General features: G+C 50.6%; 2 protein-coding genes and 1 long non-coding RNA gene across 3 annotated transcripts in view; 2 read left to right on the top strand and 1 right to left on the bottom strand.

Annotated features, from left to right (window-relative positions):
* Positions 1-11037, top strand: part of KIF4A (kinesin family member 4A) — a 118484-nt gene extending 107447 nt beyond the window's left edge. Inside the window, exons 29-31 of the mRNA XM_080795062.1 lie at positions 7936-8052; positions 9828-9950; positions 10224-11037. Coding sequence (XP_080651188.1) covers positions 7936-8052; positions 9828-9950; positions 10224-10427 — 444 coding nt within the window. The 3' untranslated portion in view covers positions 10428-11037. The remainder of the gene's footprint in view (positions 1-7935; positions 8053-9827; positions 9951-10223) is intronic.
* A 1846-nt stretch (positions 11038-12883) lies between these two features.
* GDPD2 (glycerophosphodiester phosphodiesterase domain containing 2) lies at positions 12884-22723 on the top strand. Its single transcript, XM_080795067.1, has 16 exons — positions 12884-12955; positions 14698-14811; positions 15063-15166; positions 15427-15520; positions 15689-15748; positions 16028-16126; positions 16257-16350; positions 16529-16674; positions 16799-16881; positions 16982-17132; positions 19154-19375; positions 19553-19701; positions 21310-21457; positions 21612-21694; positions 21946-21974; positions 22072-22723. Exons 2-16 carry the CDS (start codon positions 14707-14709, stop codon positions 22122-22124), a joined length of 1620 nt encoding a protein of 539 aa, XP_080651193.1. The 5' UTR covers positions 12884-12955; positions 14698-14706; the 3' UTR covers positions 22125-22723.
* On the bottom strand, positions 17647-24372 carry LOC308337070. The gene is made up of 3 exons (XR_013966290.1): positions 24219-24372; positions 21627-21939; positions 17647-17874 (listed from the first exon to the last, which is right to left on the bottom strand). It is a non-coding gene; the product is annotated as an uncharacterized lncRNA (long non-coding RNA).
* Between the last annotated feature and the right edge of the window lie 1920 nt (positions 24373-26292).

Raw genomic sequence — 26292 nt, forward strand, 5'->3', positions numbered from 1 at the left:
AACACACCACATTAAGGTTAGTTAGGAACAATTTGACTTTGAGGCATGCTTTCTTTACTTCCACAATGATAGTCCTACATAATTACCAAACCTAAATGTTTTCTGGTGAAACATTAACTTCCCAGGCACTATAGTTCACTACTACCCCAACCGTGCCCTGTGGCCACATTCCACTGAAGGAGGACAGTTCACAAGGGACCCTAGCCAGCTTCCTCAAAGGTTAACTTGATTTCATTAGCTGCTTGAGCACCACATCAGGGACTGAGAAGGCCTCAACACCCAAGTGAAACAAGCCATGAGGAATAGCTAGTAGTAGTGGCATTAAGTCATTTGGAAAGAGTCATCGGGAATGCACATATCCCATGCTCTTAGTGGGACTAAGAGCTCATCCTCAGCCGCAGAGAGTTTATAATCTAGTGGGAAAATAAGGCAAAGAAATAGAAGCATACCAAAGAACCTCAGCATATTCATCTCAGGGAGATGGGCTCAGGGATTTTTAAGAGTGACTGTAAAGCCAAACCAAGTAGATACAGTTTAGGAAGATACTATAAAAGAGATGACTATTACTGCATCCTAAGACGGAAGGGGAAATTCAGTCTCGGAAGCAAGTGGGAGACAATGTCGGAAGCAAGTTGGCACAATGAATGACATACTGCAAAGACTTAGTTGTAGAGGGACAGGGGGCTGGGACACTTAAAGAAAATGGGGCAGAACATGTCTGACGTTCATTCACTTATTCAACAAACGTTTACAGACTCTACTCTGACCCAAGTGGAGAGTATGAGCTGAATGTAGATACAAGGGTCAGCTAAGTGATAGAAAGCAAGAGTTGAGAAGTACACACAGAAACAAATGGTAGAAGACCTAAAACCACTGGGAAGATGTATCCAAATGTGAAGCAAATATGTGTTGACTTGTGCTTGAAGCAAGCTTACTGTATGTATCATAGCAAAGTTTTTCCACGTGTAAAAGGGAAATAGAGAAATCTAGTAAAAATTGCAAGCAAGTATTCGCATCAGTGATAAAATCTCTTGTCTAAAACCCTGAGAGGTTATTCTTTTCTGGGCTTTTCCCCTGACTTAATAACTTGAGAAGAGACTATAACTGGGCATTAAGGGGAACAAAAGTGGCAAACCATCTAGTTTCTCCCTTTTAGCAAACTTGAAGTACATGGATGCTACGTATTATGCAGAGCAGAGAGCTATCTGCTGTCTGATCAGACTGCTCGTAGACACATTAGCTGTAGACCTTAATGCTTTGTATGAAGGCCATCCTATCTGTTGTTCCAACCCAGCTGAAATGGGGGGGGGCATTATCACTAGATTACTTAAAAGGAGGCTGCAGTAGTCACCAGACTAATGACTCGGCTAGAGCTAATGCTGAAAAAGTAGGCTTCCTCACTCAACCATGTTTCCTATACGTACTAAGGAGATGCTGAGGGACAAGCCATGTGCCGTAGTAAAAGCAATAGCTTCCATGCCAGGTAGGCATGGGTTCTAGTCTTGATTTGCCACTGACTAGTCAGATGACCTGATACAGGTCACTTAACCTCCCTAGGCTCCTAATTCCTTATCTGTGCAATGAAGGGATTAGATTAGAATCAATGATGTGTAAGGTCCCTTCCAGCACTAGTATCTTGAGTCAAAGTAACAGTCAAAGTTGTATAAATATGTTTCTTTTTAATTAAGGAGTTTTAATAATACTATTTTTCTACGGTGTTTTATGGTGGTCTGAGTAGTTAAAAGAAGGAATATATGCAAAAGCACTTTGTGAAGAATAAGATATCATGCAGGGATTGTCACTAAAGCACTGTAAGCATTTTACAAATATTCTCATTTGTCCCCTTTGGCAGAAAAGAGGAAGCAGGAATTCTTATCTCTTCGTTAGTGATGAAAGAGTGGAGATGAATTTGAATGAAGTGACTTGTCCAAAGTCATACCAAGTATTAAATATAGGACCAGAGCCTGAGTCTCCTGTCATAGCCTGGTTTTTTTGTTGGTTTTTTTTTCTTTTATTGGTGCAAAAAGGTGATTTTATTAAAGCATGGGGACAGGACCTGTGGGCAGAAAGAGCTGCACTAGGGTCATGAGGAGTGGCCCATTACATACTTTCAAGTTAGGAGGGGGTTAGGGATAGCATAAGTCTCTAAGGAATTTTGGGATCAAGGTTTCCAGGATTTTGAGGGGGCTAGCTACTGTGGGGAAAAAGGTCATTTATTACTGTCTAATAACACCTCAGTCATGAGACCCTTCAGATGTATATGGGTGGACCATGTGCTTGGGGGATGATTGCCAATATGTATCTTGGGGGGTTTAAAGATAAAGGAAATTTCTAAAGGAATTTTTATAAATTAAAGTAGACTTACAGGATCGGAGGGTGGGGGTCAGGCTAGGATTGCCTTTTGCCCTTAGCAAAATGTCAACATCAAGGTAGTTTAGTCCCTAGAGGAATGTCACTCTGCCTGTTTTGAGTACTTGTCAGTGAGCTGTAGGTGGTAAGGAAATTTAATAATTTTTCTTTTGCCTTTGTTTCCCACATTATCTCCCCCCCAAACAGTTTTGATCCTTAAATCTTTAAGGTTGTTGAGGGTGGAAGGTCTCATCTTCTGTAACTTCTTCCTGCTGAATAGGGGTGTAGAGATGCCCCTACCTATGGGTCAACATTGGTCAGTTGGGGCTTATATAGATCTAGGAGTTATGAAAGGTAGAGGCAGCTGAATCCAAGGGAGGCTGCATATGTGGATCTTCTGAAGTCTTAGTCTAGTATTCTTTTTTTTAAGATTTTTTAAAATTTATTTATTTGACAGAGATCACAAGTGGGCAGAGAGACAGGCAGAGAAAGAGGGGGAAGCAGGCTCTCCGCCAAGCAGAGAGCCCGATGTGGGGCTCGATCCCAGGACCCCGAGATCACGACCCGAGCTGAAGGCAGAGGCTTAACCCACAGAGCCACTCAGGCACAACTTAGTCTAATATTCTTTATGTTAAAGTTTTTACCAGATCTTATTCTGAGACACAGTGTAATTCTGAAATCAGTGCTAGAAGAATTATAGACTCAAAAGCAATAGTTCTCAACCCCGACTGCATATTAGAACCTCTAAGGGAGCTTTTCAACATAGGGAGCCTGGGACCCCACCCCCAGATATTCTGATTTAATTGGTCTGAGGTGGGATCTGGCCTTTTCGAAAAGCTCCCCAGAGATTTCTTATGTGTAGCCAGGGTTGAAAACCACTGGCTTAAAGGAACCCCAGAGATCTTTCAGCTCTACTTCCCACTCTATATAAAGAATCCCTCTATTATAGTGGTTCTCAGCTGTGGTGTTGGGCCATGCTGGTGGGTTGCCAGCTGTTGTGACACACATACATGTACACACATACATACACACACACATACCATGCACCACATAAATATATATTTGAGGTCATGCCTGTGGCAAGGTCATGGGTCTGGGGTCTTCTGATCTGGGTCCTGGGGGTGTGAAAGAGAACAAGATGAAGTTATAGCTAGTGAAATGGCATTCATGTGATGAATACGTCTGTCGTGTGTGTCATGACTGTTCCATAATACCACTACCATGTGTTTATCTCGCCTCTGCCTGCTTGAAAACTTCTAGTACTGGTAAGTTCCCAGTCTCATAGGGCAGTCCATTGTAGTCCACTAACTGTTAGGAGGTTGTCCCTTGTTGAGCTAAAATATACTATCCTATAAATCATCCCAACGGAGGATGACTATGGAGAAGTCTAATTGTTCTTCCTTATGACAGCCCTTCAGATACCACTCTCATTCTATTATCCCTTTAGATAAAATAGAGACACATTGACAGGATAGAATGTTGTGGAGGCATCTAGATGAATCTGTGAATGTCAGAAGACCATACCCAGGCTATAGCAGTCCATGGATCAATGTCATCTTGGTAAGGTGTCCTGGGACATGTCATAGAACTCTGTCTTTTGTCCTGTATTATTCAAAGAAGCAAGATTTCTTTATTATAATGCCCAGTATTGGCAAGGGTGACTAATGTGGACATTCCTGTCTATTACTATTAGGTATGTGAATTGGTGTACTTCTAGAGGGCAACTTGAAAATATGTATCAAAAATTTGGGGTGCCTGTCTAGCTCATTCGGTAAATTGTGTGACTCTTGATCTCATGGTTGTAAGTTCAAGCCCCACGTTGGGTGTAGAGATTACTTAAAAATAAAAATCTTTTTTTTTTAAAAGATGTATCAAAAGTCTTAAAAATGTTCCTGTCCTTTGGCTCAATAAGTATACACATAGGAATTTATACTAAGGAAATAGTCAGTAGTGCATAAAAAGATGTACTCATTCAACAGACCTTTTGTGAGCACCAAGCTGTATACCAAGCACTGTTTCTAGTTGCTGAGGATACAACAAACATGACAGGTAAGATCCTTGGCCTTATGAAACCAAACACATTCTTGTGGAGAGATACAACACAATGACCAGAAAAACAAACTAAATAACTTTATTTTTTAAGATTTTATTTATTTATTTGACAAAGAGAGCAAGAGAGGACAAACAGGGGGAGCAGCAGAGAAAGAGGGAGAACCAGGCTTCTAGCTGGGCGGGGAACCCAACGCTGGGCTCAATCCCAGGACACTGGGATCATAACCTGAACTGAAAACAGACGCCTAACTGACTGAGCCACCCAGGTGCCCCCAAATTAAAATAATGTTTAGATGATGGTAAGAGATAAACAGAAAATATAGTGACATCATAGAGAATTCTGGGGTAGGAAAAGAGTTCTTTAAAAGAGTGCTTAGGGGGCACCTGGGGGGCTCAGTGGGTTAAAGCCTCTGCCTTCCTCTCAGGTCATGATCCCAGGGTTCTGGGATCGAGCCCCGCATCGAGCTCTCTGCTCAGCAGGAAACCTGCTCCCTCCTCTCTCTCTCTCTGCCTGCCTCTTTGCGTACTTGTGATCTCTGTCAAAAAAAAAAAAAAAGAGTGCTTAGGATGAGGCCTCTCCGATGACAAGATACTTAGGCAGAGATCTCAGCAAAGTAAAGGAGCAAGTCAGGGAAAGAACTAGAGGGGAAACATTTCAGGAAAAGGAAACAGCAAATGCAAAGACCTGAGGCAAGAGTGGGTTTGGTTTATCAAGGAACAGCTGAAAAGGCCAAGGTAGCTGGAGAGTATTGAAAAATGGGAGAGAGTAGCCAAGGTCAAGCCAGAGGGATAGTTAATGGCCAGATCTTGGAGAGCCTTGTTGATGGCGGGAACATTTGGATTCTGTTTACGTAGCAAGAATCTATGGTAATATGATTGGTAATAGGAAGCAGTTTCTTTGAAAACATTCTTAATATCTAACATTAGGGGGCTGGTTAAATAAATTGCCATTTCTACATGATGAAACACTATATACAGCTATTAAACATTAAAAATCATGATTTCGATTTTCAGATTTTTAAAGCGATATGTATTAATCTCAGAATCAGGAAAAAAATACTATAATGGTTTCTTTTACCTTCACAACTAATAGAACAATGACAGTTGTTCTATGAGAGAGACATAAGGGTTTGTATTTAACTGTAAACTCAGTATGGATTCACAAAGATATGACAAAGGATAAAAAGCTATTGTGATTTTTAGGCCTCATGAACACTGGGTCCCTAATAGGGGCGTTGTGTTGTGTCAGCCTACCTCACAATGGCCAGCCACACCAACATTAGAAAGTGGAGCTTATTTTTGGATGTCACAATCAAGGATAAACTTGGACAAATTGGTGTATGGCCAAGGTGATGAGGATTCTTAGAAACCATGTCATATGGTAGATCGTTGAGGAAGGTAGGTATATTTAGCTTTGAGAGGTTCTGGACAGAGGGGGACTGAGTAGTGGAAATTATACTCCGGGTTTGAACAAGAATGCTGTGTAAGTGTGGTTAAACTAATTCCTTACCATTCCAGACAGCAGAACTGAGTCCTGTGGTCAGAAGTTTTACAGAAAATGGGGCGCCTGGGTGGCTCAGTGGGTTAAGCCTCTGCCTTCGGCTCGGGTCATGATCCCGGGGTCCTGGGATCGAGCCCCGCGTCGGGCTGTCTGCTCAGCAGGGGAGCCTGCTTCCTCCTCTCTCTCTGCCTGCCTCTCTGACTACTTGTGATCTCTCTCTGTCAAATAAGTAAATTAAAAAAAATTTAAAAAAAAAGAAGTTTTACAGAAACTATCCTCATCTCAGGATAAATAGAGCCTCAGATAATTAGGCTGGGGACATTAGAGAGGGGTTTCATACATCAAATCAGGCTCCAGACAGTCACTGAGGTCTCTTCTGACTCTAATCCATCATTCCGTGAACTCTGCCACTTATGTTTGTTCCAAGCCAAACTAACCCCCCTTCTTCCACCATTTCTCATGTAACATCACTTCCTATAACACTGGTCAGCTGCCTCTTTTTTTGTTTAATGGCCTCTTTATTAAACACATACACACCCTAAACTCCCAAATGTATGCACCAGGAAACATACTTACTGATTAAGTGGGTTTAATACATGGAAAGCACTTATAACAGTGCCATAGTAAGATACCACTTATATAAAGTTTCAGAACATGTAAGATCATTCCTTCTATTTTTAAACAAACTCATATGTGGTGAATGAATGAATGAATATAATTTTTTAAGAGACCTGCATGGGAATAATAAACACCTAATTCAAGAGACTTTGCCCCTGGGAGAGAGGGAGGTGAATGGGATCCGGAAAAGGTAGGTAGGAGGCTTCAGTTATATCTGTATTTTAGTTATTAAGGGAAGAGTGAGAACATGAGTGGGTTTTGTTGCTGTGGTCTGTGCTTTTATATACCCGAACAAAAGTATGATACTCTAAAATAGGGCATGTTCTATCAAGTGGGGTCAGACTGACCCAGAGTCTAGTCAAGCAGTTGCTCCCCATGATTTCCAAACAAGGGAATTGCATTGTGTCAGTATACCTCACAATGGCCACACCAGCATTAGAAAGTGATGCTCATTTCTGGATGTCACAATTATGGATGAACTGGGACAATTTCTGCCTGACTGATTTGCTTGTTGACAGCCATTTCACACTGCTGACTCATGGAACTTGCTAACACCTCATATCCTTAGGCCCTTTTTGCACCAACTACTTTTACGCCAGCTCACCCCCCATATTATATTTATACGGTTGATGCGGGGAGAACCCAGATGCCAGACTTCTGTTTATCCTCCTTATAACTTCTCCTTCAACAGGCAGCCCAGAATTTCAGCCTGTCAAAATATTTTTGAATTGTGATTCTGTTATCTTACTTATGAATCATCTTTCCCGTTTTGTGCCATTGTTACAGTTGATAAACAGAACTACCTTATAGACCATGAGAATCAAATGAGATTTGGCATTTTTATATATGAAAGGACTCTGAAAACTGTAAAGTGCTATACAAATGTAAATGATTTTATTTCATATCCTCCATGATTTATTAAAATGTTGAATGATTAAACGAAACTGCTGAGGACGTAGCCCAGGCTGACGCTGAACAAAATGCAGAAATGAAAGTTGGGTGAAGGTACCACTGGGTAGAGCTAAAGATACCAAGCCAGTATACTCAGCTCTTAAACACACCTATCCCTACCACCTCCAACTTGCAATTCGTCGCTTTGACTGCGAGATCATTGTGAGAGACTTTGCCAATTACCCTGCATTATTCTGGCATCCCTCCAATCAGTCTTTCAAGTGTACAATCCAAACCAGAAAACGGATTTGTCTTGCATGTGTGGTTAGCCAACCTCTCGTTGTTCTGGGGATCACTGTTTCCCTAAAGAAGAGGGACGGAGGAGAAAGAAGTTTGGTCAAGTTTCCGTTTCCATTTTCCACTTTCCATGTCTTCTAAAAAGGCTTACAAATGAAGGGGAGGCACGTTACGTTGGTCTTCTAGGCCTTGCAGTGACGTGTGTTTCTCCAAACCTGGTTTTGCAGTGTTCCTGCAAGGGCTGGTGTGGGAATAAGCAGTGCGGGTGCAGGAGGCAGAAGTCAGACTGTGGCGTGGACTGCAGCTGTGTCCCCACAAAGTGTAGGAACCGCCAGCAAGACAAGGTAGGACCAGCTCTGTTGGCCCTCGCCATCCCTTTGGGCCTCCCACCGGTTCCCACCACCCTAAAGCCTGGCTGTCTCCTACACAGCTCTCCCTACCCTTCTCATGCCTTCTGCGATCGGAGACATTTTCCTTCTCAGTCCTTCTTCCTCTCTGCTAGCATTGTCAACATAGCCCCTTCAGAAACCACAGCCCTTCATAGGAGACTGCCAGATATGCGGCTCCCCATGCCCAACGTGGCTGTGAAGTTTGGGTACAATTTCTGAGGCCAGAACAAGGAACAGGAAAGCAGGCAACTACAGGCACATAGACACGCAGGACCAAACTAGTCCAGAGGCTTAGCTGGAACTCTAAGGGCCACGTGGCAGCTTCCAGGGAGGAACTTAATCCCTCTGACATCTTGAGACATTAGTTGTTTAGACCTTGTCCATAGGAACCAACTACACCATGCCTCTAGGAAAAGACCCACAGGAGCTTGGTCTTTCAAATAGTCACTGTTGTGGCCCAAGTTAATTGTAGCTGCCCTCCTTACATTGCTCCCGGAAAGAGCAAACTCGGGGAAAAAAAGATTACCTTACACCTACCTGTGCCCATGGCAGAAGCTTGTTCCCCCAGCTCTCTAGGTGATCTACAATAACTCCAGCAAGCTTAGTATAATGATACTTCATCATGCATTTCTTGAACATCTGCATGTGAACCGTTCTGCCCTAGGGCTATTAAAATGACTTCCGCAGCAGACGGTCATTAGAGGACTAATGTGACAAGTTGGGTCAGCCTGAGAATCGTAGAAGTAGTAGGAGCCGTAAAGATTCTCTGTCCCCATGGTTCTTCCAGTTTGGGGTCTGGAGTCCTATGGTGGCCCCATGGACATGCTTCCTGAACAGAAGACCGTGGCCTGTCTCAGTTCGACCCCATGTTGATCAGAGAAACTTGCTCTTTACTTGTTTTTTCTATACTGGGCTTCCTCTGAAGATGTCAGTTGTCAAAGCGCTGATCTAGTCCCACACTCCCATTATATGGGGAAGGAAAGTGAGACCCAGAGATAAGCTTAAGTGACTCACCTAATATTACCCAGCTGGTCTTGACAGCTAAGATTAGACCTCGGGCTTCCTGACTCTCAATCCCGTTCTGTTGCCATGACAACAGGCTATAATTCTAATCCAAGCTCTACCTAAGAGTCACCCTGTTATCCAAGTAACTTTTCGCTCTTGGCCTTCGTTCCTTTCTCTGAAAGGAAGACTAATACAGAGAACACCTTGTGGACATGCTAAAAAGGGTAGTGCAGATTACAGAGGATAGAAGATGAATCAAGAAATGACCAAAGCTTGGCTTTGTTTTAAACACTGCTCATGATGTCCACTCTCCTACTCCCCTACCTTGTCCTTTGCTTTCAGAAGCTGCCTTTAAGCTTTATAACAGTGAGAAACCGCAAGCAGGGTCTCCCTAAGAGCTGTTTCAACTGGGACGCCTGGGTGGCTTAGTCGTTAAGCAGCTGCCTTTGGCTTGGGTCATGATCCCAGGGGCCTGGGATCAAGCCCCGCATGGGGCTCCCTGCTCAGCGGGAAGCCTGCTTCTCCCTCTCCCACTCCCCCTGCTTGCATTCCCTCTCTTGCTGTCTCTCTCTCTGGAAAATAAATAAATAAAATCTTAAAAAAAAAAAGGCTTGCCTCGACTGACCGATGAGGCCCTCAGAGCTGGTACCTCACTGGTTAGAGGGGAGCAGACTGATTTTGGAACTCTGGTAGCCAAACTTCTAATATGCCTATCTGGTTCTCAGGATGGCCTGGGCACTGTTGAGCGGACCCAGGATTCCGAAGGCTCTTTCAAATTGGAGGATCCCACAGAGGTTACCCCAGGATTGAGCTTCTTTAACCCTGTCTGTGCCACTCCCAACAGCAAGGTAGGTGGGCCAAAGGCCGGCATTTCCAGCTGTCTTAGGTCATCTCTGCATTGGCTGTGACAGTGCAGTGGGAGGAAAAAGGGGAGAGGTATAATCAGCTTGCTGGGAGGTGGGAAACGGGCATAGGCCAGAGTCTTTTTTTTTTTTTTTTTCAAGAGACCAATCTTGGGGGACACCGCCTACTACAGCGTGCTGAGCATTTGTAGCAGTGCGGCTGGGCAGAGCTTCTGCCCCGACCCAAGATCTTTTCAGACCTGTCTCTGCCCTTCCTAGATCCTGAAAGAGATGTGTGACGTGGAGCAGGTGCTGTTGAAGAAGACAGCCCCAGCTGCCTCCAACTCTGGCCTCCCAGAACTGAAACACGTAGCAATAGAATCCCAAGAAAATAAAGCTCCAGGGAAGAAAAAGAAGCGAGCGCTGGCCAGCAATACCAGCTTCTTCTCTGGCTGCTCCCCTATCGAAGAAGAAGCTCACTGAAGTCGGACTTGTCCTCTCGCGGCCCCTATCTGTCTTGGGAGATGCTTTCAGGTTGCAGCCAGAGGAGTTTCTTTAATGACTCCTCTGGATTTCAGGGTTCTTGCTGTTGAAAAAAAAAAGGTGGGGGGACAGCATGTTACCACATGGGAGGAAATCTTTGTTGGTTGCTGGCCCTTACTCTCCAGCCCCCTAGCCCCAGACTACTACTCTGTCTTCTCCAGAAAGGTGCCGAGCCACCTGCTGAAGAAAGAACCAACTGACCTTCTTGATGACTCATCAGGAGCCAATCCTCAGTATAATCTAGCTCTTTCTTTGTTGTGAGCAGGTAAGGCTGCGCCCCCACCTCCCCGATGGGGACAAGGCCGAGGCTGTCTTACCTCTAGGTTGTCTCAGCTTCATGGCAGAGCCTGGCCAAGGTTGGAGGCCTGGCCCCAATCCTTCATCCCCCATCAGGAATGGGGGTGATTGTGGGATATTTCCTGCCCTGAGCGTCTCTGGATTGGGTTTTAAACAGTGCCCTCAGTTGTCTTCCATATTGCTGAGGTCAGTGAAATCTTTTAAAGTGTTAATATTAAGTAAATAAATAAATCTTAGTCTAGCTACTGTTTGGAAAGACCCTCTGTGCCAGACGCAGAAAGAATCGCCTATGTTCCTCAGCCTCTGGGAAGGCCCTCGAGGAGAATGAGGGCAAGCACCCAACCCAGGTCTCGCTCACAGTGAAGCTTCTTGTGTGACTCTGGGGTGGTATTGGGAGCTGTTCTGAATGCACTGCAGCCCAGTTTCTTGGCACAGCCTGGCCGTGGGACCACACTGTTGCCCAGTCCCAGAACAGCACAGTCCTGGCTGCCTGCTGTCTCCTTTGAAAGGGGAGGGGGGGCGTTGTTTACTCCTTACTATGCATCAGGGTCCCCCAGCTCTGCTTAAAGCTAAAATGAGGCCAGCCCTGGCCTGCCAAACCAACTACTGACTGGCCTCAAAGCCTTCGGAGGAGTTCATGAGCCCTGGGCTCCCTGCGTTCTGATCCCAGTCCCCCCACCCAACCGAAGGCTCCCAGAGCACACCCCCCCCCCAGCCCAGCACTGGGCCCACGGAATCCAGGACTCCTCTAGAATCCACCAGACCCCAAGAGAAGGAAACTGAAGGACAACCTATCTAAAATGGAGTCCGCAGGAGGCCTAGGTGGCCAGGCCGCCCTCTCTGGCCTCCAGCCAGCAAGCTGCCCTGCTTCTCTTTGCATTTTAATGACAAGGGAGCAAGGGAGCCTCTTGCCATTGCCAACTAGAGCCCCTGGATACAATGGGAAGGCAGAGGGAGGGGGGCCCCCCTGCTCTTGGCAGAAGAGAGCCAGTCTTCCTTCTCACTGTTCCAAATTCAGTACGTGTCGGGGGAGGGGAAAGCGAGTTTTTTCCCAAAGAAGATGTTTTTTCCCACCAACGCTGTGCAAGCCTCCCAGGCTTTGAGCCACTGCATCAGCCAAAGAGTAGAGAGGGAAGGTCAGTCAAGCCAGCAACCATCCCCCAGCCCTCATCCCACCCAGAGAGAGCCCTGTGCTTAAGCACTGAGCTGACTGTAGCATACTAGCCAGCCTTCTCCTGCCAATGGTATGTATAGTAACAGCATCTTTTGCACGTGTTCATCTTCCAAAAAGCTTGTGACCCTAACACTACACTCTTCAGATGATTCCTAGAAAGAGACTCTAAATACCTTGGGGACAAGACAGCAGGAATGACACAAGGCTTGCTACATCCTGAATGATCCTCTCCTGTCTGGGGTGATGGGAAGGGGAGGGCTGCTAGTGTCACCTAGGGTTCACAAGGTCCATGGGGACCCCAGGTCCAGAAACAGGGCAACTTGCTGCCCAGAGTTCAGGAAGTAGCTTGCAACCCTGTATAGGTTTTTCCATGCATCTTACAGAAGTGGAAGTAGGATCCCAGGAGGGAAAGAAGGCTAATGAATCAAGGCCATCCTCCCAGGGAGCTTGAGGGAAATGCTAGACTCCCTCTCTCCCTTTCTCTCTCTCTCTCTCTCTCTCACACACACACACCCCTTCTTCCCAGGGGGTTGGCTGGGCCCCTTCTCCTCACTGCCAAGTCGCAGAGTTGTGTGGTCACCTCCCCCCAGCTTCCCGCCCACCAGTGCCCTCAGCCCTCGCCTCCCTGAGCCCCGGGACAAAGCCCCGGCAGTGACTGAGAGGGGAACAGGAGGAGGGACAAGAGGGATGGGGAGGGCTGCACAAAGGAAAAGGAATTCCTCACGCCAAGCCCCCCCCCCCCACCAGCAGGCCGCGAGTAAAGAAGCAGATCTGCTCTCCCCCCTCCCCAACACTGGCCATAGAGCAGCTCTCAAGCCCTTCGGACATAAGCCACGCAGCCTCCTGTAGGTGGCAACAGTGCCACCTGTTTGACCGGTGGGGCTGAGCCAAGGACTAGAAGAGGGAGGAGGCAGACAAACTCGGAGAGGAGCTGGGAAGCAGTGCAGAGCAGAGCAGAGCAGAGCGCAGAGCTGAGCAGAGCTGCCGCTGAGACAAGGTGTGAGGGCTGGGGAAGGCTGGGGGTGACAGGCGGGAATGGTGGGGTGGAGACTGGTTCCCACCAGCCGGTGGTGGGGCTGGGGTCCAGGGATGGAGCAGCACCCCTGCTCAGCTTCCCTGATTGGGGTTTTCAGGCTACTCAGATCCTGACCCCAGCCTACAGACAGCTCCTGGAGGGAGGTGGGACTCTGGAAGACCGTGCCTAGGGTACAAGGGCAGGACCTGAAGGGAGGCAGAAGTGTAGATGGAGCCCCAGGCAGGCTACTGGAAACCAGTCCCAGGATGGGAAGAAGCAGGGGACTCCCTTTAGGCTGTTTTTTTTTTCCCCCTGGGAAGGGTCTCAGAGAGGGGAGAGTTTTCCTTCCCCTAGCTACAGCCCCCTTACCCCTCCACTCTGTACCCTAATCCTCCTTGCCCAAGGCCCCGGTGGGGTAAGGAGGGCAGTTTCAAGAGCAGCCACACCCTCCTCCTTTCGGGGACCAGCCACTGTGTCCCCCTCTAAGACTCCACAGCTTTCGGGGGCCCAGATGACAAGGGCTTGTGTCCCTCAGATCACACACACTGGGTGTATCCAGGGGTTCCTCTACACACTCAAAGCCGTCTAGAAACCCATTAGTACCGACAGCCACTAGTGCGTTCACACATACCAAGGCTGACACAAATCGCACACCCTCTCAGGTAGAAGGACACACACCCAGCCTAGTTCGGGGATCAGTAAGCCAGCTAGGTCTCAGTGTGACCTGAAAGCACAAGGTCTAACAATCCCGGGGCCCCAACACAACCACGCCCCCCACCACCCTCAGGGGCGCGCGTGCATACACACACACACAAACACACACACACACACACACACACACACACACACACACACACCTTTGACCAGTATTTGTTGTACTTTCACCCAAGTGAGCTCAGAGGGTGGGGCCCCGAAAAGGGAGAAGGTGGAGACTGGGTTCCTGGCTGGGGTTGGGGGGGTGACCGGGCAGGATGACTGGGCAGGAAGGGACACGACTGGGGTGAAAGAGCTTGGATTTTCCAGGTGTGTGCGGACAGGAAAATGTTTCCTTTGGAAGGCTGGGAGGAGACCCAGGCAACCTGTGGCCCTCCAGTCTTCCTCTCACTGACAGTGCCCCTTGCCCCCTGGGAGGTGGAGACTGAGGATCTTTTCAGTCAGGGCTTTGTGGTGTATGCAATCTCTGTATCCATAGCAACTGGCCAACTAGCGGGGCCTTCCTTAGCCCCAGGTCAGAACTAGAACCTCCGCTTCTGGTTACTCTTGGTTCCTGGGGTGGAAGGCTCCCCACCATGGGGCTGCCTGAAGCTTGGCCAGATCAGCCTCAACTTGCCCGAAATGAATTTGCCCCACCCCAGGCAGTTTCTCCCAAGCCCCCACCCTTGGGCAAGCACGCAATCCCCAGAGCTGGATGGATGCTGTTAACCAGGGAGGAGTTAGGGCGGGTGGGTACGCATCCCTCCTGCAAAGAGGCTGGACCTCCTGGGTCTCCCACTGACTTTTCAGGTCTCCAGATTCAAGGGAAAGAGAGACCCCAGAGATTATCCCCCACCCTTGGCTCACGTCCTTGTCCAATCTGGCATTTAGGGCAGCCCCTGACCTCCCGTTGCTGAGCAGCGGCCCAGGCCTCTGCTCCTCCCCACCCCCAGCTCCTCAGATATGCTGGGAGGGAGGCTGGGCTCCGCCTTCTGCCAGGGTCCCTGATGGCTGAGTGTCCCTTCTCCCAGGCCCTCACCATGGCCGAGTCCCCCGGCTGCTGCTCCGTCTGGGCCCGCTGCCTCCACTGCCTGTATAGCTGCCACTGGAGGAAATGCCCCAAAGAGAGGATGCAAACCAGCAAGGTGGAGTAGGGATGGGGGGGGACCGGAAGTCCGAGGCAGAGGCCGCCTGGAGGGGATAAGGAAGCCCAGTGTGCCCAGAGGCAGCTGGGGGGAAGGGGCTTTCTCTCCCCAGGAAGAAAATCTCTCTCTGCCCGCAGAGCAGAGCAGAGCAGCCCAACGCCTGGCAGGAAGCCCCCTTGAGCTGCCATCCGTTGGGGACTCTGAGCTGGAAGTGGGGATCGGCTGTGAGCTTCTCTCCTGCCCCTTTACAGTGCGACTGTATCTGGTTTGGCCTGCTCTTCCTCACCTTTCTCCTCTCCCTGGGCTGGCTGTACATCGGGCTCATCCTTCTCAATGACCTGCACAACTTCAATGAGTGTGTCATGGACCCCCTCCTTCCTCAGCCTCCATGTTAATCTCTGCCCCACCCTGGGACCCCTGGGTGCTCAGTCCTCCCCAGCCCTGCCCAGCTGCCCTGCTGCCCCCCCCGTCAAGTCCTTGGGGCCCCTGGCCCCATGAAGGGCTTCCCCTCACTCCCTTCTGGTCATCCTTCTGGGCCCATCCACCTCAACTCCCCTTAGGCCACTATTAACACCCCTCCCCCCCACTCAGGCACTTTCCTCTCCCTTCCCACAGATTCCTGTTCCACCACTGGGGACACTGGATGGACTGGTCCCTGGCATTTCTGCTGGTCATCTCTCTACTTGTCACATATGCATCCCTGCTATTGGTGGGTCGGGGAGCGGCCCATCTAACCCCCCCCAACTCAGTCTTCCCTTCCTACTCAGCTTCTCCCCCTGGCCATGCAGGGGAGGGCATGGGGGAGGCATCAGCCTGGGAAGCCCATCTCAGGGACCCCTCTGGGTGCCTCATTACTCCCAACACCCTCTGCCTCCAGCTCCTGGCCCTGCTCCTGCGGCTCTGTGGCCAGCCTCTGCATCTGCACAGTGTCCACAAGGTAGAGTGGGGGATGGGAGTAAGCCGGAAGAGGGGGGCCCTGGGCCCGGCACTCGGCCAGTTCTTTGCCAAGCACCCCAGTATTCTACCCGTGGACTCAAGCTTAGGACCTGAAGCCCAGTAAATATGTGTTGAGTGAAAGAAGGAACGTGGATTAGTCAAGGGGAAAGAAATGGTCCTATTGTCATAGAGTGTGGGTGGGGGGCGGAGGAAGGGGTGCAACCTGGGAGCCATGAGCCCAGGTTGACAAAGAAGGACCCATTTACCCCCGGTCCCCCAGATGTTGCTGCTGCTCATTATGCTTCTTGTGGCCGCTGGCCTTGTGGGACTGGATATCCAATGGCAGCAGGAATGGCGTAGCTTACGTCTGTCACTGCAGGTGAGTGACTGATCCCCATTGCCTAGGTGGGGGCCTTGGCCTGCGTCCAACCCCCTGGTCCCCAGGGCTGCGAGTAGCTCTAGACTCAGGACCTGGGAGGGGCACTAGAGAGAAGAACTCTTGTCCACAGGCCACAGCCCCATTCCTTCATATCGGAGCAGTTGCTGGCATCACCCTCCTGGCCTGGCCTGTGGCTGACACCTTCTACCGTATCCATCGAAGAGGTGCCAACTCCACTCCCTGACATACCCCCACTGGCCATTGATGCTTCTGCCTCCTGCTGCCTGTTTTACTGCACCTGCACTCTGCTCTCTGCCCTGCACTCTGCTCTCTGCCCGCCCCCCACCCCACCTCAGCTCACCCACCACCCTCTCTCCATAGCCTATCCCCCACTCCCCACAGGTCCCAAGACTCTGCTCCTGTTCCTATTTTTTGGAGTTTCCCTGGCCGTCTACCTGGCCCCACTATGCATCTCCTCACCCTGTATCATGGAGCCCAGAGACTTACCCCCCAAGCCTGGTCTGGTGGGACACCGAGGCGCCCCCATGGTGAGCGCTGAGGGGGATGCTGGCAGGGTGGGGAGGGTCTGCTCCTCCAGGCTGCAGCATCAGGCCTGTGAGCTCCCAGGCTCCCACCCCTCTCTGCTACCTCCCTGTCAATTCCCTTGCCCAGCTGGCCCCCGAGAACACCCTGATGTCCCTGCGGAAGACTGCTGAATGTGGAGCCGCTGTGTTTGAGACCGATGTGATGGTCAGGTGAGAGAAGCTGGGGGGCAGAGGGATGCAGGAGGGGAGCTCGGGAATTGATGAGCAGTCTCAGAGCTCCGCCCTCTGACCACCCCCCTTGTGCCCTCAGCTCTGACGGGATTCCCTTTCTAATGCATGATGAGCACCTGAGCCGGACCACGGATGTGGCCTCTGTGTTCCCAGCCCGAACCTCCTCCCACAGCAGTGACTTCTCCTGTGCTGAACTGAAGAAGCTCAATGCCGGGACCTGGTTCCTAGAGGTGAAGACAGCCTCACAGAAGAGGCAATCACCTGTAGGGCCACTTGGGGGAAAGTTCATTCATCAATAATTATTTTCTGAGCCCTGTGCTGAGCCACAGGTATCCAGTCTCTGCCTGCAAGTCACTCCCTCCAGGAACAGGACAGAGCTGAGCCAACAGGCTATCAGAATAGGAAAGCTAGAGTGATCACAAGACCTTTACGAAATAGGGAGGAGAGAGGGGCACCTGGGTGGCTCTGACGGTTAAGTGTCTGCCTTGGGCTTAGGTCATGATCCCAGGGTCCTGGGATCGAGCCCCACATTGGACTCCCTGCTCAGCAGGGAGCCTGCTACTCCCTCTCCCCCTGGCCCTCCCCCTGCTTGTGCTCTCTCTCTCTCAAATGAATAAATAAAAGGTGAAAATAAATAAATAAGTAGGTAAGTAAATAGGAGAGAGAGCAAAGCTGCTGTTTGGCTCAGTGGGCATAGGAGAGGATCAGGAGTGGTTTCCCAAGAAAGAAGTCCTGAACAGCACATGAAATGACAATAGTTTTTAAGGTGGGGAAAGCAGGGACTACAACTCTAGTCAGAATGAAGAGCATATGCAAAGCGCAGAGGTATGAAGAAGTGTTTCCAGCAGACAAAATTGGCTCAGTGCAACCAAGAGATAAAATTCATGGGAGCAGTAGGAGGTGGGACTGGCAAGGGGAACAGGGGTTTGGTCTCAGAGGCCTCTGAATGCCAGCCCCAGTTCAGGCTCGGTCCTGTAGGTGAGAGAAAATATTCATTAAGGGTACTTTATTTCTTCAGTTTCTCTTTTCCTGATTATCAAAGTAATACACATTCCTCATAAAAAATTAAGCATCAGAAAAATAACCTAAATGATGAAAAGCCTCCCATAATCCAACTCCTGAGATACTCATTGCTACCAGTTGGGCACATGATTCCATGTGTCCATATACATGTATGTACACACACGTACTTTTCATTTTGCATGAGTAGGATCACTTCATATATTCTTTTGCAACTTGTCTGGTTTTTCATTTGAACTTTATGTAAGATGACGTGTCAGAGGGATCAAGATCGGGGCTGTCTGGGTTTGACTCCTGGCTTCACCACCTGCTAGCTAGTGTGAGCCTGGGCTCCATTCCTTAGTCTCTCTGGGCTTCATTTTCCTCATCTGTAACACAGGCATCATAACAGTACCTTGGGACGATCAAAGAAATTAATATACATAAAGTACTTCTAACACCACCTGGCACATAGTCAATGCTTAATAGGTATAAGATAGCTTTGCTTTGTCCGTGTCGGTGATTAGGAGGTAAGTTATTTGTTGATTACAAGGGGACGAGAGGAGAGTGGCAGAGGTTTGGAACAGCCACTAGGGATGGAAGAAGAAGCAAAACAAGAACAAGTAAAGATGGTTAAGTGGGGCACCTGGCTGGCTCTGTCATCAGAACATTCGACTTTCAAGATCATGAATGCGAGTCCTGCATAGAGCTTACTTAAAAAAAAAAAGGATGATGAAGTGGCACTAAGGGTGAAAAAGGACTAAAGTGACAGTCCACACAATGTGCTCTGCCCCCCAATTCTAGGTCTGGAGGAGGCAGACAATTATAGAGTTGAATCAGAGTTTGGGATTTTGGTGGGGAGGGGGCAGGCAGGGCAGGAACAGAGTGGAGGGTGCTGTGGAAAAGTCACTCAAGCTGTGGATGAACCAAGGGTAGGAGAGGATGTAGGTGTGGCAGAAAGGGGTTGATGGACCGGGAGGAAACCAAAGGGTCAAGACCCCAGAGGTCTATATGAGACCAAAGAGAAAATGTAGCAGGAAAGAGGAAATAAGGAAACTGGGAGGGTGGGAGGTTGGGAGGTGGGTGTCACAGAGTAAGGTGTTAGATGGTCTGGAAAGGGCCACAGTTGAGAGAAAGAAAGACCGTAGCTCAGAGGTGCACAGAAGTTGGGCGCCAAGTGGGGAAAATGAGTGAAAATGGAAATGGCCTAAAGGTTCCTTCTGGTCTTGAAATAATTTTCCTGTTCTTACAGAGGCAACCCTTCTGGGGGGCCAAACGGCTGTCAGGCCCTGATCGGAAGGAGGCTGAGAACCAGACAGTACCAACGTTGGAAGAGCTGCTGAAGGAAGCCGCAGTCCTTAACCTTTCCATCATGTTTGACTTGCGTCGCCCCCCACGAAATCACACATACCATGACACATTTGTGAACCAGACCTTGGAGACCGTGCTGAGCGCAAGGGTGCCCCAAGCCATGGTGATATTGCCAGGACCCCAAGTTGCTCCCTTTTGCCCCTCTCCCCAGCCACTGCCTTCCCGAGGCCCACCCCAACTCATATACCCCCTTCTGTGGTCAGACCTCTCTTCCCCCGCCCCCTGGTTCTGGAACCCCCAAACTCTCCCCAGTTTCACGCCCATCTTCCCTGAACCACAGGTCCTTTGGCTACCGGATGAAGATCGGGCCAACGTCCAACAGCGGGCCCCCAGGATGCGCCAGATATATGGACAGCAGCGAAGCAACAGAACTGAGAGGCCCCAGTTTCTCAACCTCCCCTACCAAGACCTGCCACTGTTGGATATCAAGTGAGTGCCAGGGGAAAGGAGCCGAGGGGACCCCAGGAAGCTCCATGGCAGGGTAGAGATGCCTCAGGGAGGACAGAAGCCATTCATTTATTCACGCATACAACAAATATTTATCAATATATCTAACACTCAATCTGTGTCAGGCACTCCCTGTGCAGGTTTTGGGCATACATACCAGTGAAAGAGACAGATCATAAACCAAACGAAGTACACACAGAGTGGATAGTGATAGGTGATAGGAAGATAGTGAGATGAGGAGATGAAGGAGAGCCCTCAGGTTTGGGAGTGAGGGCTCAAGAGGGGCCACACTGGGAAAAGTCCGTTAAAGACGTGCTGTCTGGGCTCAGACCTGATCAGTCACATGGAGATCCTGAATGATGACAAGAGCTGCAAGAGCAAGGACAGCAGCCAAAGGAAGGGGAAGCTGAGGCTGGGGAGGTAGGCAGGAGTCAAACTGGGTAGGCCCTTGGAGGCCACAAGAATGGTTTTAGCTTTCCTTCTTCACCAAAGAGGTAAGTGCAAGAGAGGATAGGTCCAGGCGAGAGATGAGAGAGTGCCAGATGTGAGCTGGGCCCCAGAAGCGGACTGAGCCAGTAAACAGGATAGACTGCAAATCATGCAGTTGCCAAGGTCTCTTCTAAGGTCCCTGCGGTCGGGGAGGGGGAAAAAAAACCCGTGGCCTGAATGATAGCCCAGTAATTGCAAGTATTTCAAGGACCTCTCCCAGAGCTGTCACTGTGGAGGGAGACATGACATTGGCTTTGGCCCTCCCTTAGTCTTGCCCTAGCCAACCTCAACTGTGGATCATGTTTCCAAAAGACATGAATTGGTAATGAATACACTGGTGATGAAATTGGGGCCCTGAAAGGCCTACGCGCTCTAAGACCGTGGACCAAATGTACCGAGAGGAAAACACAACAGGGATAGATGCAGAGACCCCAATCTGCAGTCCAACGGAAGTTTGGTTGCAACAAAGACAAGAGAGATCCTGGCATTCAGCAGGAACATGTGCGAGAGAGACCGGGGCTTTGATTGAATAGTGTGCATATTGAGTCATCGGTGGCATGTGACATTGCCAAAACCAACCCGACCCCAGGCTGCCTGAGCGCAGGCATCGTGCCCAGAAGCCAGGAGGGGTTTTGCTGTACTCAAAGCTAGGCCAGGCCCACTTGGGATATCACATTCAGAGGCAAGCCCCCACACTTGGAAAAGAACACTGAGAAACTGAAGCAAGGGCAGCTTAGGTGAGGTTTGGATGGCCAAGGGAAGGAGCAGGCAGGTCCCCCAGCCCTCGGGTTGAAGGAACTAGGGCTGCTGGGCCTGGGGACATGGTCACCTGTTCCTCAGACCTCCAAAGGACTGTCGTGGGACAAAGAGGAGACACACATTCGTGGGGCCCCAGATGGCAAAGCTAGGATCCGGAGGTGGGCCCCACCAGGAGGCAAAGTGCAGTCATGCAAAGAAAATCACCATTGGTCAGGGGCTGCTGTGTAAAGATCGAACTGATAGTTCCTTGGCAGCAAGGCTGTAGACTCAAGCGTAGATGGGGGCTGCCTTCTGTGCCTCGTGCCCCGTGACCCTTGATGTGCCCATTTCCCACCTCCACAGGGCACTACACCAGGATAATGTCTCGGTGAACCTGTTTGTGGTGAACAAGCCCTGGCTCTTTTCCCTGCTCTGGTGCGCAGGGGTGGATTCGGTCACCACCAACGACTGCCAGCTGCTCCAGCAGATGCGTTACCCTGTCTGGATTATCGTAAGGGCTCTGGGACTGTCCCCCCACTCCTTCCTCCCCTGTCCCCGCTTCTCCTTAACCCAGGCCCTCTCTTCCTTACGTAGTCTATGCCCTCCCCCCACATAATACCTTTGGCGCTCCGGCCACCAACAGGTGCCTCTTCCTCTTCCCATAGCCCCCTCAAACCTACCTAATGATGTGGGTCATCACCAACTGTGTGTCCACCCTGTTGCTTCTGTGGACCTTCCTCCTCCAAGGGTGAGTGCTTCACGCCTCGGCTTCCTGGGTCTTCACTCTCCCCACAGGGTCCCGGGGATGGGGGTGATTCAGACCCACATATGCTGCCGGGAGCACAGGGTTGGGGCTATGTGGTTCCTTTGAGGTTCTGAGACCCTTCCTTCTATGCCAAATTGGCTGGAACCCAGGAAAGGCAGTTTGGGGGAACCTGGGATCCAAAGGTCGTGCATGAAGCTGGCTGAACTTGTAATAGGAAGCTTTTCTCCCTTTAGGAGATGTAAGAAGGAGAGAGAGAAAACTGGTAAGGACGTTCTCCCCTCACCTCATTTTCCTCCTCCTCTAACCTGCCGTTTGGTCACTCCCTATATGTCCTCCCCTCTCCCCACCCCCTGCTCTAGGCTTAGAAACAGCAGTGCTGCTGACCAGGATCAACAATTTCATAATGGAGTGAACGCCCAACCCTGGACCCCCACCAACCAGAGCCTGAGGCGTGTCTGGACTAACAACAAGGAAGGGAGAGTGGCTGAGTGGGGATGGGGTGGGGTAAACTTGGCCAATGGAAGGTTTTGAACCGTGAGGGCCCTCTGCACAGATGGTGGGCATGCAGCAAGCTTCCATGGAGTCTGACTCCCCTCAGGGTTTTGACCTGAGGTCGTTGGGAAGACAGTCATGGGAGGTTTCTCCCCAAATGAAACTAGAACAGAGGAAGTGGGACGATAATGTTTCAGATCTGCCTGTACCTATTCTTGTGTAGAAGGCACAGGGTGTGTCATGGACAGACCAGCTTGGACCAGTGACTGGAGGAGATGACAGAATGGCCTTTCCTGAGAACTAAGACGATGGAAACACTAAACCCACTCCATTCACTGTCCCTCCTGACCTCTGCAATTTAACTGCTTTCCTGCTTAGATGCTGGGGGCTTAAGAGCCCATGTAGCTGTTTAATTCTGCACTTATAGGTGGCTTTTTGCTGTTCACAGACTTTTCTTCAAGACTGGTTGGCTCCTCCTACGTTGTTAAGCTGATACTTAATGAATTTAACTCCAGTTTGGTCGCGGTCTGATCTTTTCAGCGCGGGGGCTTGGGAGGGGGTGCACCTTCCATCCCGGCCTCATGTGACACGACACTAAGGGGTCATCACGGGGAGGTTCTTGGGCTGGAGGCGGGAGGACCACCCCCCACAACGAAGGGCTGCAAGAGAGGTAGCAGGAGAGCAACCCCCGCGGGGGACACTCTGGGGGGCCCGAGGCACGCTGTGCAGTGTTGCGTTGTAGCTCCACCTTGTGGTCACCTGCCGCAAGAAGAACGCCGCGTCAGCCGTCACCGTGACGTATGAATGCCACCTGTTTTCCGTGCGGGTTGGGGACCTGTGTCCTTGACTCTAGACCCTAAGGGTATAAGCCGATTTCCACAAATTTTCGCCTCTCTGAGCTGCTGCGCGCAGGGTCTGGTTCCCAGGCCCTCCTTCCCCTCGAGAACAAGTTCCCCAGTGTGTTTGCTGTTTGTGAGGTCCTGGGCTAAAACCAGTGAGGCGCTGACCTAGCGTGAGGAGTCCGGTAGAAGGGGGAGAGTGGGGGCCAAGGCAAAACCGGGGACCGGAGCAGGCTCTGTGGCCAACTCTTCAGTCCCTCGCCGCACCAACATTCACCCCCGTTCGCGTCTCCACACAAAAGGAAATTGAATTAAGACGCTGGCGAGGTCAGGAGTTTCGGTTCTCAATTCCTCTCCTCTCGCCAGACTGGGACCTGGGGGCGGCACTAGCCCCTCCGGACAAGACCCTACTCGATTCCAAGGCAGCCCCCTCTCACCCCAGCCCGGGGAACTACGATTCCCAAGATACCCCTGACCGCTTCCGGTCTCGGGATGGACGGAAGCGTGTTTGAATTTGTATTCCCGCCCCCTCCTCCGTCCGGGTCCCGCCCCTTCCCTTCTCACCGCCCCGCCCCCGCCATGGATACACATGCGCACACGTACATAGGCAGCGCTCCAAGCCAACATACCTGACCTGCAGCTGGCGCTGTGGGAGGGGGCGGCAGCGCTAAAGGGACCGGGAGGAGGTAGGCGCCTCAGGAGCCAACGCCACGGCTGCTGTCTGGTCCCAGTCTCCTCGGGTGTCCACGCCGCCTTGCAACGGCCAGGTCTCCCTCACACACTTTTCAAGCTGCATTTCCTTAGTTTTTCCCTGTTCCCGATCCGTCCCTCCATCTGACCGACCGCCGGCCTCACCTCCGGGGCGCGCAGCCCATCAGGTACTGCCAGGCTCTCACCTCTCAGCGCGCACCTCCGCCCCACCTCCGCCCCGCAGCCCTACTTTTCTGCCCCTTTCCAGGCGTCCAGCCTCGCAGCCCAGCAGCCTCTAACTCCCCTCCCCTTCCGACCCAATCCTGACAATCTCCAGGCTGTCCAGCCCCCGGGGCCTCAACTTCTCAGCTCCCAGGCTTTCCGCAGCAGTCGTGTAACCGCCAGAATGCCGGGACCTAGTCCCAGACCCTAAAGCCCCTAGCCCCTGAGTCATCGGCCCTGAGCCTGCCACCGCCTATCCTTACCGTCTTCCCGGGAGGACTGGGCGGCTATGGTTCACTTAACTTCTATGAGGCCTTCGGCTGGAGACTGGGACTGACAAAAACTTAAGGGTGGAGGGCCTCAGGGAGCTGTTCGTTGGGGTTGGGGTGCAGTTGCTCTCCGTTATTTTTAGCTGCTGACTCACAGCTCCTGGCATCCGGGTTTGGGGCTAGCAGGCTGGGCTAGGGGGCTATTAATAGAGCCGAGGCACAGCCCCGACCCAGTTCAGTTTGGAAGCACAGGGAGGAAGGAGCCTCCCTCTGTCACCATGCCCTGTTGGAGACGTTGTGGACTGAGGCAGTGGCTGAACCAGTACCTCTCTAGCTACCAGTACCTCAAGCCTGATATCTCTACCTTGAAACTCCGAAGAGAAGGCACACAAGACTCCTGGGCACAGCTCTCCCCTCAGTTTGCCATGGCTTGGGGTTCTGCCACAATGAACCTCTTGTTGTACTAGCTGCGAGTGAAGACACAAGCCCCAAGTAGAACAGTTATTGTGGCTACAGATTTGGCTTGCCTGGACCTACTCTTGGGCTCGAATACTGGGTTACCAGGAAGAAAAGCTGTGGCTTTCTGGTCCCCAAAAGCCCTTATAAGGATGGGGTACTTCAGCATGGTCCTAAAAGAGGGGGCAACAGAGCCGAGAATTTGCTAGCCCCATACTAGACACAACACTAAGAAACTGCTGAATTCTGTATTTACCACCTGCCTAGTCTTTTGCTTTCCCTCTTGTTGGGCTCCCTACTCACAGGGGTCAACAGACCTCAGGATGTCTCCCAACTCCATAGGGAAACCTAATTCAGGAAAGCCACTGAGAAACTTGGCTCCACCAAGATATAAATGATCCTTTATGTATCGTCGTTTCTATGGAGACTTTTTTTATTTCAATGGGCTAATGTAGGAATTCCTGGGGTTCCTGTGTGGCTCAGTCCATTAAGCGTCTGCCTTTGGCTCAGGTCCTGATCTCAGGGTCCAGCTCCTGGGATGGAGCCCTGCGTCTGGCTCTCTGCTCAGCAGGGAGTCTGCTTCTCCCTCTCCCTCTGCATGTCCCTCCTGCCCCCCTCATGCTCGCTGTCTCTCAAATAAATAAATAAATAAAATCTTCTTTAAAAAAATAAATTAGGAATTCCCTGATCCATACATTGGGAATGGTGGGGAAATCTTGATACTTTACTGGACTACTCACCAAAATTATTCCCACCCACACCCAATTTGCTAGAATTCCCATTCACCAAGGACGCACACCCACAGCAATGGCCCCTTCCTTGTAAACCAGAAACTTCTGCCTTCAAGCGACCCAGATCTCCAGCTCCCAGGGGAAACCAGAGGGCTCTGGGACAAGGCTGCTTGTTTCTCCGCATACAAAATCTGTCTACTTTGTATACAGGTCCACCTTCAAGAATGAGCCTAGATTATCATACAGCAGCAGGCCGCCCTATCCCAACCGGGTCATTTTGCTGAGGGCTCCAGAGACGGTGGATGGAATGAGAAATGGTCTCTCTCCTCCTCCAGGACCCCCTCGCCTACTACTCTCTGGTGGCATCAGTCTCTGCGCAGGCCCCTCGGTTGCCTAGCAACCACAGCCGCCTGCAGGGGCGCGGGGCCGCTTTGGACCTGTAGGGGGCGCCTGCCTCCCTGGGGCCTCAGGCTGAAGCTCTAGCAGTTGAGAGAGTGTGCCAAGTGTCAAAGCGTCTCAGGGTTGACCGCGTGCTCCCAGCCGAGCCAACCCAGTCCAGTCTGAGTCTCTCCGGAGTGAGTGGGGAGAAGTTCACTATAGTTCTAGAGGGATTTTACTCATATTCATTAAAAATGAAAAGATGAAAGAGAGAGGGAGGGAGGGAGAGAGCGCAAGCGGGCGGGAACCACTCAGTAGGGATGGGACGTGGGGAAGGCATGTTTGATCGCCTCCGTTCTCTCCAGGCCTACCAATGCTTATTCCTCAATCGGAGCCGTTCAGAGGATCCAGGCTACAGGGGGCTTTCTTCCCGAGCCACTTTTTGGATGTGGAAAAATGAGTCTAGCCCTCTTTTTGTCAATATTGTCAAACTGCTGAGCACA

Source organism: Martes martes (assembly GCF_963455335.1).
Source record: "Martes martes genome assembly, chromosome: X".
Classification (NCBI taxonomy): Eukaryota; Metazoa; Chordata; class Mammalia; order Carnivora; family Mustelidae; genus Martes; species Martes martes.

Coding starts and splice junctions, on each gene's coding strand:
- GDPD2 (XM_080795067.1), top strand. CDS start 14,707: ATGGCCGAGTCCCCCGGCTGCTGCTCCGTCTGGGCCCGCTGCCTCCAC. Junction 15,167..15,426: donor GACCTGCACAACTTCAATGA/GTGTGTCATGGA, acceptor CCCTTCCCACAG/ATTCCTGTTCCACCACTGGG. Junction 15,521..15,688: donor CATATGCATCCCTGCTATTG/GTGGGTCGGGGA, acceptor CTCTGCCTCCAG/CTCCTGGCCCTGCTCCTGCG.